This window comes from Thalassophryne amazonica, chromosome 1, assembly GCF_902500255.1.
Source record: "Thalassophryne amazonica chromosome 1, fThaAma1.1, whole genome shotgun sequence".
In the NCBI taxonomy this organism is placed as follows: Eukaryota; Metazoa; Chordata; class Actinopteri; order Batrachoidiformes; family Batrachoididae; genus Thalassophryne; species Thalassophryne amazonica.
The window spans coordinates 26,173,460-26,191,011 of record NC_047103.1 but is presented as its reverse complement, the minus strand read 5'-3'; the positions used below and the strand labels follow the sequence as shown (position 1 = coordinate 26,191,011).

Sequence of the window (17,552 nt, the reverse complement as noted above, 5' to 3'; positions counted from 1 at the left end):
AAGCGGGCTCTTGCTTCTGGTGTCAAGCGGTGCCAGGCGGGGAATTTGACTTGCGTGGTACACCTGTCAAATGGTAATGTAGGTGTCAAACTCAAGGAGGCCAGAAACCTCTGGTGGAGACTCCGGTAAAGTAAGAAAGATATTCACAGATTCAAACTTCACGACTCAATAATCTTAACAGAAATTTTGTAGAAAGACAAACAACACTAGTTTCTAACCTCAGGAAGGTTGACAATGCGCTACAACCTTATTTTTATCCATATGTGCCATCCTCTGAGCTGGAAAAATAACATCGATTTGAACGAACAGGCAGCTGAGAAACAGAAGTGTAGAGACCGTCTACAAAGTGCAAAAACGAATAGAGACACCAGATATCTGACATATAACTTACAAGAGATGCTGTGTGTTTGGATTCAGCGCCTATTAACACTCCCAGCCAAAATGCTGGGTGCTTGGATTCAGTACTGATTAACACTACTGGCCAGATGGTAAATGGACTGCATTTATATAGCAATTTTCCATCTGCATCAGACTTTCAAAGTGCTTTAGAATAATGCCTCACATTGACCGTGATGTGATAGTGCTGCCATACAAAGTACTCACTACACACTGGAAACAACTAGGGAATTAAGGACCTTGCCCAAGGGCCCTTAGTGATTTTCCGGTCAGGTTGGGATTTCAGCCACGGATCCTCTGGTCTCAAGCCCAATGCCTAACCACTAGACCAACACCTCCCCATGGTGGCGGTAATGCAGCTGTCGCTCTGCCAACTGCCATAAAAATTCACAGAAGATCTGTAGCTAATTAGCATGCTAATACTGTAGGCTGAGATGACGGTACTTAATGGCATATATGCGAAAATTACCCCCACGCACCAACGTTACCCCAGTGCCTAGATAAACAAAACAGAACAAAGCAATCAGATAAGCATTTCACACTTGGACACTTCACAATCCTATCATCTCAAACCCTCGTTTGAGATGATAGTTCCTAATTCTATATACCTATGAGGGGTACACAAAAATTAACCACCCTATGTTACTCCAGGGTCTACATACATGACAGAACAAAAATCATAGCGATCAGATGAGCCTTTTCGGCATGATGCAGGATCAGACAGACAGATGGACATTTGGTGAATTATAGTATAGGTAATTAATATTGAGGTGCAGCAAATTTTCTTATGGTTGTGTATTTAATATTGCAAATGCTGTTGACAAAATTAAATCATTTCATGATAAAATGCTTTTAAATTCCTAAGCATTTAGAAACATTCCCTTGCATGCCCTCAGGATAAAACTGTCGTAGGAGAAGTACTTCTACGTGATATCACATCACTAGCGACATTTGGTAAAGGATGTGAAATAATGAAGATACTACTCTGATTGATGGCACAGTTTTATATCAACATTATCGAGCAGATCAAGACCTCCTCTTCCTCATTTTATATCACTTGCTGGAAGATTTATGTGGTCAATAAATGATAACTGTGGATGACCGGGCCCACAGCTGTGTATAAATATGAGTCAAGGGGTCAGACGCTGCAATATCACCGTGATTAATGTTTAAATGGCTTACAAAGGATATTACTCTTGAGGGATGAGTGAGGTTTCAAAAGCAGTTTGGGTTTGATAAGCACAATCCTGACTGGACAATATAGAATAAAAACAGCCTAGATGAGCAGAAATATTTTTGTCACGATGCTGTTGTTATGGCAGGCTGCTGACCTCAAGTGACCTCACCACTTCCAAATCAAAGCACGATTCAGCACTTATGTAATGTTTTCTAATGTTTCTCATATCTGATCTTCACGTATGTGGCGTAACCGCGCTTGGATTCCCTTATTAAAAACATTGTCCCACCCGAGCAGTTGACAGCCCAAGTTTGGTGGATGTAAATGCGTTTGTTGAATAAGAATAAAGAATCCTTTCCTCCTTTAGCTGTCAGATGCACTGAACGCACATTTGATCAGTGGTGCTCAGAGAACACCGTGACATGTGGATCACAGTCGCAGCTGAATTAATGCAAATCAAGTCATGGAGAACAGCGATTCAGTGTAAACCAGACGCATTACGACAGCTCCCATTTTTAATTCATCCACAGGAAATTAAATACTAAAGGAAAAACATCCGGAGTCATTACATCCAAACAACTGCACAGATTTTGATGAAATTTCCAACACAGATACATACGGTAGTGTTCAGAATAATAGTAGTGCTATGTGACTAAAAAGATTAATCCAGGTTTTGAGCATATTTCTTATTGTTACATGGGAAACAAGGTACCAGTAGATTCAGTAGATTCTCACAAATCCAACAAGACCAAGCATTCATGATATGCACACTCTTAAGGCTATGAAATTGGGCTATTAGTAAAAAAAAGTAGAAAAGGGGGTGTTCACAATAATAGCATCTGCTGTTGACGCTACAAACAAAACTATTATGTTCAAACTGCTTTTTTAGCAATCCTGTGAATCACTAAACTAGTATTTAGTTGTATAACCATAGTTTTTCATGATTTCTTCACATCTGCAAGGCATTAATTTTGTTGGTTTGGAACCAAGATTTTGCTTGGTTACTAGTGTGCTTGGGGTCATTGTCTTGTTGAAACACCAATTTCAAGGGCAATATGACCTCTTCAAGTATTTTGACATATCCAAACTGACCCATGATACCTGGTATGCGATATACGAGGTCTGTTAGAAAAGTATCAGACCTTTTTTCTTTTTTCAAAAACCTGATGGATTTGAATCATGTGTGCTTGCATGAGCCAACCTTGAACCTTCGTGTGCATGCTTGATTTTTTTCACGCCTGTCGGTTGCGTCATTTGCCTGTGAGCAGGCTTTGTGTGAGCACTGGTCCTCCCCCCTCGTTGGATTTTCATTGCAAGGAAAGGATCAAATTTTTCCAGAAACTGTGAGAGACAGCCAGATGGAACCATTGGGAAGATTCAGACGGCTTTCGGTGACGATCCTATGGGCATCACACAGATTAAGGAGTGTTACAACCAGTTTAAAGATGGCGCAAAATGGCAGAGGCCATCGACAGGCTGAAACGACCAGATCATTTCCAAAGTGAACGCTGTGTTGATCCGGGACGTCGTCTGACTACCAGAGAAATTGCAGAAGAGGTGGACATCAGCACTTTTTCGGCACATTCCACTGTGAAAGAAGATTTTGTAATGAAAGACATGCGGAGGGTTCGCGCGTCGGGATGGAGCCACTAATGGCACAGAACAAAAAGCACCTCCGTGTTGGAAGTCTCACAGGACATGTTGTGACATGTCCAGCTCTTTTCTTGGATACTCACTCGACTGAAAAGCCACCGAAAGCCATCTGAATCTTCCGAATGGTTTCCACCTGGCTGTCTCTCACAGTTTCTGGAAACATTTGATTCAGCGCTGCTCCAATCGTTCAGACATTTTCCTCGCAATGAAAATCAGACGAGGGGGGAGGACCAGTGCTCACTCAAAGCCTGCTCACAGACGAATGACGCAACCGACAGGCGTGAAAAAAATCACGCATGCGCACGAAGGTTCAAGGTTGGCTCATGCAAGCACACGTGATTCAAATCCATCAGGTTTTTAAAAAAAAAAATAAGGTCTGATACTTTTTTAACAGACCTCGTATAGGCCCAACACCATAGTAGGAGAAACATGCTCATATCATGATGCTTGCACCACCATGCTTCACTGTCTTCACTGTCTCACAAACTGTCTGTGGCCCTTGGACCCAAAAAGAACAATTTTACTCTCATTAGTCCACAAAATATTCCTCCATTTCTCTTTAGGCCAGTTGATGTGTTCTTTGGCAAATTGTAACCTCTTCTGCACATGTCTTTTATTTAACAGAGGGACTTTGCGGGGGATTCTTGCAAATAAATTAGCTTCACACAGGCGTCTTCTAACTGTCACAGCACTTACAGGTAACTCCAGACTGTCTTTGATCATCCTGGAGCTGATCAATGGGTGAGCCTTTGCCATTCTGGTTATTCTTCTATCCATTTTGATGGTTGTTTTCCATTTTCTTCCACGCGTCTCTGTTTTTTTTGTCCATTTTAAAGCATTGGAGATCATTGTAGATGAATAGCCTATAATTTGTTGCACCTGCGTATAGGTTTTCCCTTCTCCAATCAACTTTTTAATCAAACTACGCTGTTCTTCTGAACAATGTCTTGAATGTCCCATTTTCTTCAGGCTTTCAAAGAGAAAAGCAGGTTTAACAGGTGCTGGCTTCATCCTTACACAGGGGACACCTGATTCACACCTGTTTGTTCCACAAAATTGATGAACTCACTGACTGAATGCCACACTACTATTATTGTGAACACCCCCTTTTCTACTTTTTTTTTTTTTTACTAATAGCCCAATTTCATAGCCTTAAGAGTGTGCATATCATGAATGTTTGGTCTTGTTGGATTTGTGAGAATATTGAATCTACTGGTACCTTGTTTCCCATGTAACAATAAGAAATATACTCAAAACCTGGATTAATATTTTTAGTCACATAGCACTACTATTATTCTGAACACTACTGTATTAGTGCATGGAAGACTCCATTAAATTTTGGAGGTGATCTGGATCTGGATTCTGGATCAAGGTTTCCCTTTATATAGGTTTTGAAGGATTACTTCAAAACTACATCACGGATTCTCACCAAATTTGCACCACAGATACATAATAGGGCATGGAAGACTCTACTGAATTTTGGAGGTGATCCGGATCAGGATCTTGAGTCTGGGTCAAGTTTCACTTTATATGGGCTTTGAAGGACTACTTTTAGCAGAATTACATCCAAACTACTGCACAGATTTTGATGAAATTTTCAACACAGATACATATTAGGGCATGGAAAACTCCACTGAATTTTGGAGGTGATCCAGATCCGGATAGACATATATCAGAAATGTCTGACTGCTCTTGTTATTAATTAATATTATTATTACAACTTGAATTTTAACTGACTACATTTCTCTGTAATTCACTTAGATTTTCTCCAGGAGGGGATTTATTTAATGAGCTGATATTATCTTCCTTTCCTGCAAACTATTCAGTCACCGGGCACAGATGGGAAGTCCAACATCCCATCCCATCCATATGACAAAAAATTTAAACATACAGTTTTACGGAGGATTACAACTTTGACTGAGAAATCTGCATATACAATCATATTAGCGACCATGAAAACTGAAATAAATCCACCTTGTAACTAATATTTTAAATACTCTTAAATGGGAATGAGGTACACATTCCCACTCACTAAAAACAGAGGAAACTGAAGTTTGAAAGGTTTTAGTCATGGTTTATGTAAAGTTATATCCACAACAATACCTACTGCTGACGATGCTCATTTCGCGAGTTAGAATCTAGTTGTCCTTGAAATGAAGCGTCTGAGCTCAATTGTGCAGTTAATGTCGAGCTGGTTTGAATAAACAATTTAACCGTGGTGCTGTAACAACAGATATCTGGGTTTGTTGCTTAGTACCACACTGAAACACAATAGCCACACCAGCCCCAGCAAGTCTAGATGCCATTTCAATAAATCTCATGGGTAAAACTCACAATAACCATTCTTAATGTAACCACGGCATGGCACATCATGTGCCCCAGCCAGCAGAGGTGACACAAAGGTTTGCTGCAACTGCTATTGCAATAATTGTAACTACTGTAATAATTCTTATATTAGCGAGCGCAAATGGCGTTGCTGCCACTGTAGGATTGAACTGTTATTGCAGGAACTGTCATTATTGTAATAATTGTTGCAGCAGCGGGTGCAAATGCGGGTGCAAATGCTGTTGCAACCACTACAGTAATGAACCACTATTGTAGTAACTGTCACAACTGTAAAATTATCACAACAGTTGGCAGAAATGCACAACTAACTCAGCCACAATTGTAGTAAATGTTTGTAACTGAAGCCTATTTCTATGAATATAACAATGTGTCAACAGATTCCTTGACAACAAGCACTTTTCTAATAACAACTACAACACTTAAGCTAATTTCCTTTGCCTTCTGCCATTTTTGTGTAGAGTCGCCACAGTAGATCAGTTATGGAAGCGCATGTTGATCTGGCACAAGTTTTATGTCGGATGCCCTTCCTGTCGTAACCCCAGATCTACAAAGAGAATAAGGCACACGTGGCATCGAACCAGTGACCTTTCTCATTGGGACATAAGAAAGCAAAACTGCATGGGAAGCTTCATCACTATTGCAATAATTATTATAATAATTATAACTAATAATTATTTGGAAAGTGATTGTTATTTGACTTAGAATCTGTAGACACACATATTCAAAGAAAGACGCATTATTAGCATTTTTACAACAGCGATTGAGTTAGGTAAGCTTTCACGCCTGCAATTTTAATAATTGCAACACCACAGTTCATCGAATAAGCCGGTTTCGCGTTTATCAGTGCACACTGCGCATGCATGGAGAGCTAACACGTCCAGTTCACAAGTCAATACATACAATCAAACTGCTGATGCTGGTAAGAAGACTCTGTTTTTGAAGCAACACAACAGATTAAAGAGCCAAAATAAGTTACACTGTGGACCAAAACAAGTCAGGATTTTTATTTATTTATTTTTTGTGATCTGTTAGTTACATTAATGGTTTATAAATATAATACAGTGATAAACTGTGATTACTAATTCTATGACTTACTACTTTTGTTAAAGATGATGACAGTGTTTGGAAATTTATTCTTTATTTATTTATTTTTCATGTGTTCGTTTTGGTTTGTAAAATGTTTACAAATGCAACATGGCCACCTCGATCCTGTAACAGTTTATAAATATAATACAGAGATAAACTGTGACTATTAATACTGCAATTTACTGCTTTTTATAAAGATGATGACCGTGTTTGGATTTTATTTTGTGTTTGTTTATTTTTCGTGTGTTTGTGAACGCAATACGAGTGAGCCGTTAGCTACGTTAATGGTTTCTAAGTATAATATAGAGATAAACTGTGACTTCTAATACTGCGATTTACTGCTTTTGATAAAGATGATGACAGGGTTTGGGGTTTAATTTTTAATTTATTTATTTTTCATCTGTTTGTTTTTGTGATCCTGGGAATGTGCGGTTTGTATGACTTGAACTTTGAACTTACCCAGCAGCTCCTGCAGCACTTCGAAACTGACTTATAGCAGGTTCAACAACATATTTTGCCTCCAGCAATAAACTATTCTACAGCTATTTTGATATTTAAACATTTTGAGTAACTTTTTCCCTGCGATCCGATCTCGGATAAGCAGTTGAAGATGAGTGAGTGAGTAACTGTTTTTATATCCTAATTTTTTATTTAAGCTTCTTAAATGTGAAAAATTTCTGGTTTACATACCTGCTTTACACCTGTCTGTCAAAAAAACTGAACAAATTTGGGCAATGTATAAAAGAATTTAATTGAAGTAGTAGTTAAAATAAAAATGGTACAATGTACAATTTTATATGTCCTTGTTAAAAACATGATGAGCAGCTCCCCCCCCCCCCCCCCCCACACACACACACACAAAAGAAAATCCACTTATCTCTGCTGTACTGACAACATAAGTCTCGAAACGAGATATTACTTAAACTGATGCTTTGACAGTAAACAGCCATATGAGCAATGCTGTTTGTCTTACCTTCGTACAGCCAATCACTGAGCCCGTTGAAGATAACGCACTCTTTGCCGGTGGAGACCAGACGAATAGAGCGGCTCTCCACTGTGGAGCGATAGTAGATGTTGTTCTCAAAAATGAAGATCTACATCAACAAAACAAAAGAGAAATACTTGAAGAATGAGCCCATTTAAAATGAAAACAAGAGTATTAGCCAATTTTATATTCTAAAACACACAGCCAGTATTCCCGCAGTGGTTAAACGCATTACCAGCTGGATCAAGATGGAATATCAATTCAATCAATCAATTTTTTTTTTTATATAGCGCCAAATCACAACAAACAGTTGCCCCAAGGCGCTTTATATTGTAAGGCAAGGCCATACAATAATTATGTAAAACCCCAACGGTCAAAACGACCCCCTGTGAGCAAGCACTTGGCTACAGTGGGAAGGAAAAACTCCCTTTTAACAGGAAGAAACCTCCAGCAGAACCAGGCTCAGGGAGGGGCAGTCTTCTGCTGGGACTGGTTGGGGCTGAGGGAGAGAACCAGGAAAAAGACATGCTGTGGAGGGGAGCAGAGATCAATCACTAATGATTAAATGCAGAGTGGTGCATACAGAGCAAAAAGAGAAAGAAACAGTGCATCATGGGAACCCCCCAGCAGTCTACGTCTATAGCAGCATAACTAAGGGATGGTTCAGGGTCACCTGATCCAGCCCTAACTATAAGCTTTAGCAAAAAGGAAAGTTTTAAGCCTAATCTTAAAAGTAGAGAGGATGTCTGTCTCCCTGATCTGAATTGGGAGCTGGTTCCACAGGAGAGGAGCCTGAAAGCTGAAGGCTCTGCCTCCCATTCGACTCTTACAAACCCTAGGAACTACAAGTAAGCCTGCAGTCTGAGAGCGAAGCGCTCTATTGGGGTGATATGGTACTACGAGGTCCCTAAGATAAGATGGGACCTGATTATTCAAAACCTTATAAGTAAGAAGAAGAATTTTAAATTCTATTCTAGAATTAACAGGAAGCCAATGAAGAGAGGCCAATATGGGTGAGATATGCTCTCTCCTTCTAGTCCCCGTCAGTACTCTAGCTGCAGCATTTTGAATTAACTGAAGGCTTTTTAGGGAACTTTTAGGACAACCTGATAATAATGAATTACAATAGTCCAGCCTAGAGGAAATAAATGCATGAATTAGTTTTTCAGCATCACTCTGAGACAAGACCTTTCTGATTTTAGAGATATTGCGTAAATGCAAAAAAGCAGTCCTACATATTTGTTTAATATGCGCTTTGAATGACATATCCTGATCAAAAATGACTCCAAGATTTCTCACAGTATTACTAGAGGTCAGGGTAATGCCATCCAGAGTAAGGATCTGGTTAGACACCATGTTTCTAAGATTTGTGGGGCCAAGTACAATAACTTCAGTTTTATCTGAGTTTAAAAGCAGGAAATTAGAGGTCATCCATGTCTTTATGTCTGTAAGACAATCCTGCAGTTTAGCTAATTGGTGTGTGTCCTCTGGCTTCATGGATAGATAAAGCTGGGTATCATCTGCGTAACAATGAAAATTTAAGCAATACCGTCTAATAATACTGCCTAAGGGAAGCATGTATAAAGTGAATAAAATTGGTCCTAGCACAGAACCTTGTGGAACTCCATAATTAACTTTAGTCTGTGAAGAAGATTCCCCATTTACATGAACAAATTGTAATCTATTAGACAAATATGATTCAAACCACCGCAGCGCAGTGCCTTTAATACCTATGGCATGCTCTAATCTCTGTAATAAAATTTTATGGTCAACAGTATCAAAAGCAGCACTGAGGTCTAACAGAACAAGCACAGAGATGAGTCCACTGTCCGAGGCCATAAGAAGATAATTTGTAACTTTCACTAATGCTGTTTCTGTACTATGATGAATTCTAAAACCTGACTGAAACTCTTCAAATAGACCATTCCTCTGCAGATGATCAGATAGCTGTTTTACAACTACCCTTTCAAGAATTTTTGAGAGAAAAGGAAGTTTGGAGATTGGCCTATAGTTAGCTAAGATAGCTGGGTCAAGTGATGGCTTTTATTAGTGATGAGTAGAAAGATGTCCTAGCTTTACGGAGGGCTTTTTTATAGAGCAACAGACTCTTTTTCCAGGCTAAGTGAAGATCTTCTAAATTAGTGAGACGCCATTTCCTCTCCAACTTACGGGTTATCTGCTTTAAGCTACGAGTTTGTGAGTTATACCACGGAGTCAGGCACTTCTGATTTAAAGCTCTCTTTTTTTAGAGGAGCTACAGCATCCAAAGTTGTCTTCAATGAGGATGTAAAACTATTGACGAGATACTCTATCTCACTTACAGAGTTTAGGTAGCTACTCTGCACTGTGTTGGTATATGGCATTAGAGAACATAAAGAAGGAATCATATCCTTAAACCTACTAACAGCGCTTTCTGAAAGACTTCTAGTGTAATGAAACTTATTCCCCACTGCTGGGTAGTCCATCAGAGTAAATGTAAATGTTATTAAGAAATGATCAGACAGAAGGGAGTTTTCAGGGAATACTGTTAAGTCTTCTATTTCCATACCATAAGTCAGAACAAGATCTAAGATATGATTAAAGTGGTGGGTGGACTCATTTATTGTTTATCATTTACCAACAGGGACTTAGAAGAGAGAGACCTAATGTTTAATAGACCACATTTAACTGTTTTAGTCTGTGGTGCAGTTGAAGGTGCTATATTATTTTTTCTTTTTGAATTTTTATGCTTAAATAGATTTTTGCTGGTTATTGGTGGTCTGGGAGCAGGCACCGTCTCTACAGGGATGGGGTAATGAGGGGATGGCAGGGGGAGAGAAGCTGCAGAGAGGTGTGTAAGACTACAACTCTGCTTCCTGGTCCCAACCCTGGATAGTCACAGTTTGGAGGATTTAAGAAAATTGGCCAGATTTCTAGAAATGAGAGCTGCTCCATCCAAAGTGGGATGGATGTTGTCTCTCCTAACAAGACCAGGTTTTCCCCAGAAGCTTTGCCAATTATCTATGAAGCCCACCTCATTTTTTGGACACCACTCAGACAGCCAGCAATTCAAGGAGAACATGTGGCTAAACATGTCACTCCCGGTCTGATTGAGGAGGGGCCCAGAGAAAACTACAGACATTCTGGTGTTCATATTCAAGACATATACAGTGCCTTGCAAAAGTATTCAGCCCCTTGAGATTTTACACATTTTAAATTTGTTTTTGCCATTTCAAATACAAAAAGTAATTCAGGCTGGTTGATATTAAAATTTCTAAAATTATCCTCCTTAAACTCAAACTCAAAGCAAATCTCTACAACGTGATATAAATCTGGCCAATTTTCTTAAATCCTCCAAACCGTGACTATCCAGGGTTGGGACCAGGAAGCAGAGTTGTAGTCTTACACACCTCTCTGCAGCTTCTCTCCCCCTGCCATCCCCTCATTACCCCATCCCCGTACAGACGGTGCCTGCTCCCAGACCACCAATAACCAGCAAAATACTATTTAAGCATAAAAATTCAAAAAGAAAAAATAATATAGCACCTTCAACTGCACCACAGACTAAAACAGTTAAATGTGGTCTATTAAACATTAGATCTCTCTCTTCTAAGTCCCTGTTGGTAAATGATATAATAATTGATCAACATATTGATTTATTCTGCCTTACAGAAACCTGGTTACATCAGGATGAATATGTTAGTTTAAATGAGTCAACACCCCCGAGTCACACTAACTGCCAGAATGCTCGTAGCACGGGCCAAGGCGGAGGATTAGCAGCAATCTTCCACTCCAGCTTGTTAATTAATCAAAAACCCAGACAGAGCTTTAATTCATTTGAAAGCTTGTCTCTTAGTCTTGTCCATCCAAATTGGAAGTCCCAAAAAACAGTTTCATTTGTTGTTATCTATCGTCCACCTGGTCGATACTGTGAGTTTCTCTGTGAATTTTCGGACCTTTTGTCTGACTTAGTGCTTAGCTCAGATAAGATAATTATAGTGGGCGATTTTAACATCCACACAGATGCTGAGAATGACAGCCTCAACACTGCATTTAATCTATTGTTAGACTCGATTGGCTTTGCTCAAAATGTAAATGAGTCCACCCACCACTTTAATCATACCTTAGATCTTGTTCTGACTTATGGTATGGAAAGTGAAGACTTAACAGTATTCCCTGAAAACCCCCTTCTGTCTGATCATTTCTTAATAACATTTACATTTACTCTGATGGACTACCCAGCAGTGGGGAATAAGTTTCATTACAGTAGAAGTCTTTCATAAAGCACTGTAACTAGGTTTAAGGATATGATTCCTTCTTTATGTTCTCCACTGCCATATACCAACACAGGGCAGAGTAGCTACCTAAACTCTGTGAGTGAGATAGATTATCTCGTCAAAAGTTTTATATCCTCATTGAGGACAACTTTGGATGCTGTAGCTCCTCTGAAAAAGAGAGCCTTAAATCAGAAGTGCCTGACTCCGTGGTATAACTCACAAACTCGCAGCTTAAAGAAGATAACCCGTAAGTTGGAGAGGAAATGGCGTCTCACTAATTTAGAAGATCTTCACTTAGCCTGGAAAAAGAGTCTGTTGCTCTATAAAAAAGCCCTCCGTAAAGCTAGGACATCTTACTACTCATCACTAATTGAAGAAAATAAGAACAACCCCAGGTTTCTTTTCAGCACTGTAGCCAGGCTGACAAAGAGTCAGAGCTCTATTGAGCCGAGTATTCCTTTAACTTTAACTAGTAATGACTTCATGACTTTCTTTGCTAATAAAATTTTAACTATTAGAGAAAAAATTACTCATAACCATCCCAAAAACATATTGTTCTCTTTGGCTGCTTTCAGTGATGCCGGTATTTGGTTAGACTCTTTCTCTCCAATTGTTCTGTCTGAGTTATTTTCATTAGTTACTTCCTCCAAACCATCAACATGTCTATTAGACCCCATTCCTACCAGGCTGCTCAAGGAGGCCCTACCATTAATTAATGCTTCGATCTTAAATATGATCAATCTGTCTTTATTAGTTGGCTATGTACCACAGGCTTTTAAGGTGGCAGTAATTAAACCATTACTTAAAAAGCCATCACTTGACCCAGCTATTTTAGCTAATTATAGGCCAATCTCCAGCCTTCCTTTTCTCTCAAAAATTCTTGAAAGGGTAGTTGTAAAACAGCTAACTGATCATCTGCAGAGGAATGGTCTATTTGAAGAGTTTCAGTCAGGGTTTAGAATTCATCATAGCACAGAAACAGCATTAGTGAAGGTTACAAATGATCTTCTTATGGCCTCAGACAGTGGACTCATCTCTGTGCTTGTTCTGTTAGACCTCAGTGCTGCTTTTGATACTGTTGACCATAAAATTTTATTAGAGATTAGAGCATGCCATAGGTATTAAAGGCACTGTGCTGCGGTGGTTTGAATCATATTTATCTAATAGATTACAATTTGTTCATGTAAATGGGGAATCTTCTTCACAGACTAAGGTAAATTATGGAGTTCCACAAGTTTCTGTGCTAGGACCAATTTTATTCACTTTATACATGCTTCCCTTAGGCAGTATTATTAGACAGCATTGCGTAATTTTCATTGTTACGCAGATGATACTCAGCTTTATCTATCCATGAAGCCAGAGGACACACACCAATTAGCTAAACTGCAGGATTGTCTTACAGACATAAAGACATGGATGACCTCTAATTTCCTGCTTTTAAACTCAGATAAAACTGAAGTTATTGTACTTGGCCCCACAAATCTTAGAAACATGGTATCTAACCAGATCCTTACTCTGGATGGCATTACCCTGACCTCTAGTAATACTGTGATAAATCTTGGAGTCATTTTTGATCAGGATATGTCCTTCAATGCGCATATTAAACAAATATGTAGGACTGCTTTTTTGCATTTACGCAATATCTCTAAAATTAGAAAGGTCTTGTCTCAGAGTGATGCTGAAAAACTAATTCATGCATTTATTTCCTCTAGGCTGGACTATTGTAATTCATTATTATCAGGTTGTCCTAAAAGTTCCCTGAAAAGCCTTCAGTTCATTCAAAATGCTGCAGCTAGAGTACTGACGGGAACTAGAAGGAGAGAGCATATTTCACCCATATTGGCCTCTCTTCATTGGCTTCCTGTTAATTCTAGAATAGCATTTAAAATTCTTCTTCTTACTTATAACGTTTTGAATAATCAGGTCCCATCTTATCTTAGGGACCTCATAGTACCATATTACCCCAATAGAGCGCTTCGCTCTCAGACTGCAGGCTTACTTGTAGTTCCTAGGGTTTGTAAGAGTAGAATGGGAGGTAGTGCCTTCAGCTTTCAGGTTCCTCTCCTCTGGAACCAGCTCCCAATTTGGATCAGGGGGACAGACACCCTCTCTACTTTTAAGATTAGGCTTAAAACTTTCCTTTTTGCTAAAGCTTATAGTTAGGGCTGGATCAGGTGACCCTGAACCATCACTTATTTATGCTGCTATAGACTTAGACTGCTGGGGGGTTCCCATGATGCACTGAGTGTTTCTTTCTCTTTTTGCTCTGTATGCACCACTCTGCATTTAATCAGATCTCTGCTCCCCTCCACAGCATGTCTTTTTCCTGGTTCTCTCCCTCAGCCCCAACCAGTCCCAGCAGAAGACTGCCCCTCCCTGAGCCTGGTTCTGCTGGAGGTTTCTTCCTGTTAAAAGGGAGTTTTTCCTTCCCACTGTCGCCAAGTGCTTGCTCACAGGGGGTCGTTTTGACAGTTGGGGTTTTTCCGTAATTATTGTATGGCTTTGCCTTACAATATAAAGCGCCTTGGGGCAACTGTTTGTTGTGATTTGGCGCTATATAAATGAAATTGATTTTGATTTGATAAATTAAATAAAAAAATAAAGCCAAGATGATGGGTTGCATAAGTAATGGTCCCCTTTGGTATAACAGGTCTAAAACATCAGTTTTATTGCAGGCTTTCTTCAGACAAATCAGGGGATGGATACATGTACATTTCCATTAGACTTAATTTGCTTAAGTCTTGCAGAAATACAAACAGTACAATACTGTATGGCAACTATGTCTGGAGCAAGCAGCTCTCAAAAACTAAAGCCCCCCCCCACACACACACACACGGCAAGAATGTGCTGGAACCAGGTCAAAATGGCAAATATTAACATCATCGGACGCAATCGGGAGGGAAAGAGGCGTGGTCAGCAGTGTCAGAACGCATCCAGCAGTGATATAAGCTGTCATACTTTGTTATTGGTGGAGAGTCAAATTTTGAACACAAGTTCAAAGTGGGTAAGAGTGTGGGGAAGAAGAATCATAGTTATTGCTTTCTGCTAAAACGTCAAAGCTTTGTACAAGATCTCGACTTTCATGCTCTCATGATCATATGGTGAGCCCCGTCAGAAAAAGTCCTGCAGTCATGCCGGTAAGACGTTACTTAGTAAGGCGTTACTCTAATCTGACCACTTTTTTTAGTAACGAGTAATCTAACGCGTTAATCTTTCCAAATCAGTAATCAGATTAAAGTTACTTCTCCAAGTCACTGTGCGTTACTATTATTTTTGCATTATGGGTCGATAGCAGCATTAAACTTGGTCCGTGGGCAGGAGGTCGGGGTTCGACTCCGTATCTGCTGTTAAAAACAGCTGATCCTCCGCGACGCGTCAACAACTAACACTATTTTCCTCTCAAATGCACATAACCTCTCTTTCTGAGGACCATATGATGTGAAAACGCAATAAAACCTTCTTACCTGTAAATCTGGTCATGTTTTCTGCATAAATAAATGTTATCCATTCTTTGTGCCCAAACGCCAAAGCAGGGGCGAATCCAGATGGAATGGGGACGTGGGGCAAGGATGTGTCCCCCCCCTCCTCCCCCACAACACCCCTAGATTAAAGGTCCAGTTTTGAAGCCTTTTTTACTACAACTACTAATACTACTTAAAATAATAATTTCGACAAGTAAAATGTTTAGAGAGAATTTAAATGTTAGAAAAATGTTAGAATGAATTTAATAGTTACATTTATAAACAATGCAGGTTAGAAATTGCAAGTTTTACTGTTACAGTGCTGTCAACAGTTAAATATGAGGTCAAGAAAGATTATTTTTCTTTTTATAAAACAAGTATTTATTTTCATTGAAGTCAAGAAAGGGTGACTATAAAGTGAGTTTTGGCAAAACAGGTATCATTGTCATGTTGAGGTGTCAGAGGGTTGTTGTCGGCAGCTGGGGAAAGTAACTAAAAAAGTAACTAGTAATCTAACTTAGTTACTTTTACAATTGAGTAATCAGTAAAGTAACTAAGTTACTTTTTCAAGGAGTAATCAGTAATCAGTAATTGGATTACTTTTTCAAAGTAACTGTGGCAACACTGTTTACTACACAGAATAATAGATGTTCAGCACCCATTCTGAGTTTGATTGGATGGTGCCAACTCTTGTGGGTGGAATTTTAGAATATTTCATAATTAGTTAATACTTCAAAAATGCTGAATTTTGCAAAAAGAAAAAAAAAAAAATAGGCAGAGGTTGGTTGAATACCTGAATGACTAAATGGTATCAGATTATGGGTGATTACACAAAAACTGTACCAAGGCTGAATGACAGAAAGAAATTCTATATCTGTATTGATACATTCAGCTTCCTTCATCAAAACCTGCATCTTTTTAAACGTAACACAGGAGGTGTCACGACTGGTTTCTCTTCTGCCGATATGAACTTGTGTGGGTTTGGAATCAGTTGGGTGCAGATGGTGTTTGGGCACAGCAGCTAATCTAGGCCAGAGCACAGAGAGAAGATCTGGCCCTGTTTACATAGAAACACCATCACTGCTGCCTGGGAGTCATATTTAGATCCACAGTGTGAATATGTACAGCACATAAAAAAAAACACAAAAAAAAAAAAAACTGGAAAGTTTGCTGCTCTGGTTTGTTAGACCAGGTGAGAACACAGAACTGAACCAGCATGATAACAAAATGTAAGTCTCAGCACTATTCCAGGTGAAGTCTGTTGTTAATGCAAAATAAATGTGAAGATTTGTACATTATATGTGTTCAAAATGGTTTTTCTTTATATTTTAACATGTATTATCAACACAATCTGACCAAAATTCTGTACTTACTGTATATAAGTATGTATGGCCTTGCCTTACAATATAAAGCGCCTTGGGGCAACTGTTTGTTGTGATTTGGCGCTATATAAAAAATTGATTGATTGATTGATTGATTGATATAAAAACAACAACTGGTGCACAAATGCAAATGTGACTGATAACCACTGTTCTATTGTTGTCCAGTATTTAGCAATAAAATGTTCAAATAATATCAATTTTATTTATATAGCGCCAAATCACAACAACAGTTGCCCCAAGGTGCTCTATATTGCAAGGCAAAAGCCAATAATTACAGAAAAACCCCAACGGTCAAAACGACCCCCTATGAGCAAGCACTTGGCAACAGTGGGAAGGAAAAACTCCCTTTTAACAGGAAGAAACCTCCAGCAGAACCAGGCTCAGGGAGGGGCAGTCTTCTGCTGGGACTGGTTGGGGCTGAGGGAGAGAACCAGGAAAAAGACATGCTGTGGAAGACAGCAGAGATCAATCACTAATGATTAAATGCAGAGTGGTGCATACAGAGCAAAAAGAGAAAGAAACACTCAGTGCATCATGGGAACCCCCCAGCAGTCTAAGTCTATAGCAGCATAACTAAGGGATGGTTCAGGGTCACCTGATCCAGCCCTAACTATAAGCTTTAGCAAAAAGGAAAGTTTTAAGCCTAATCTTAAAAGTAGAGAGGGTGTCTGTCTCCCTGATCTGAATTGGGAGCTGGTTCCACAGGAGAGGAGCCTGAAAGCTGATGGCTCTGCCTCCCATTCCACTCTTACAAACCCTAGGAACTACAAGTAAGCCTGCAGTCTGAGAGCGAAGTGCTCTATTGGGGTG

The 17,552-nt window shown here is 39.4% G+C and overlaps 1 protein-coding gene across 3 annotated transcripts in view; it reads right to left on the bottom strand.

Moving 5' to 3' along the window:
- LOC117507722 (dipeptidyl aminopeptidase-like protein 6) overlaps window positions 1-17,552 on the bottom strand; it is a 660,963-nt gene that overhangs the window by 77,591 nt on the left and 565,820 nt on the right. For all 3 annotated transcript variants that reach the window (XM_034167551.1, XM_034167538.1, XM_034167544.1), the window contains one exon: window positions 7,632-7,752. In XM_034167551.1, coding sequence (XP_034023442.1) covers window positions 7,632-7,752 — 121 coding nt within the window. The remainder of the gene's footprint in view (window positions 1-7,631; window positions 7,753-17,552) is intronic.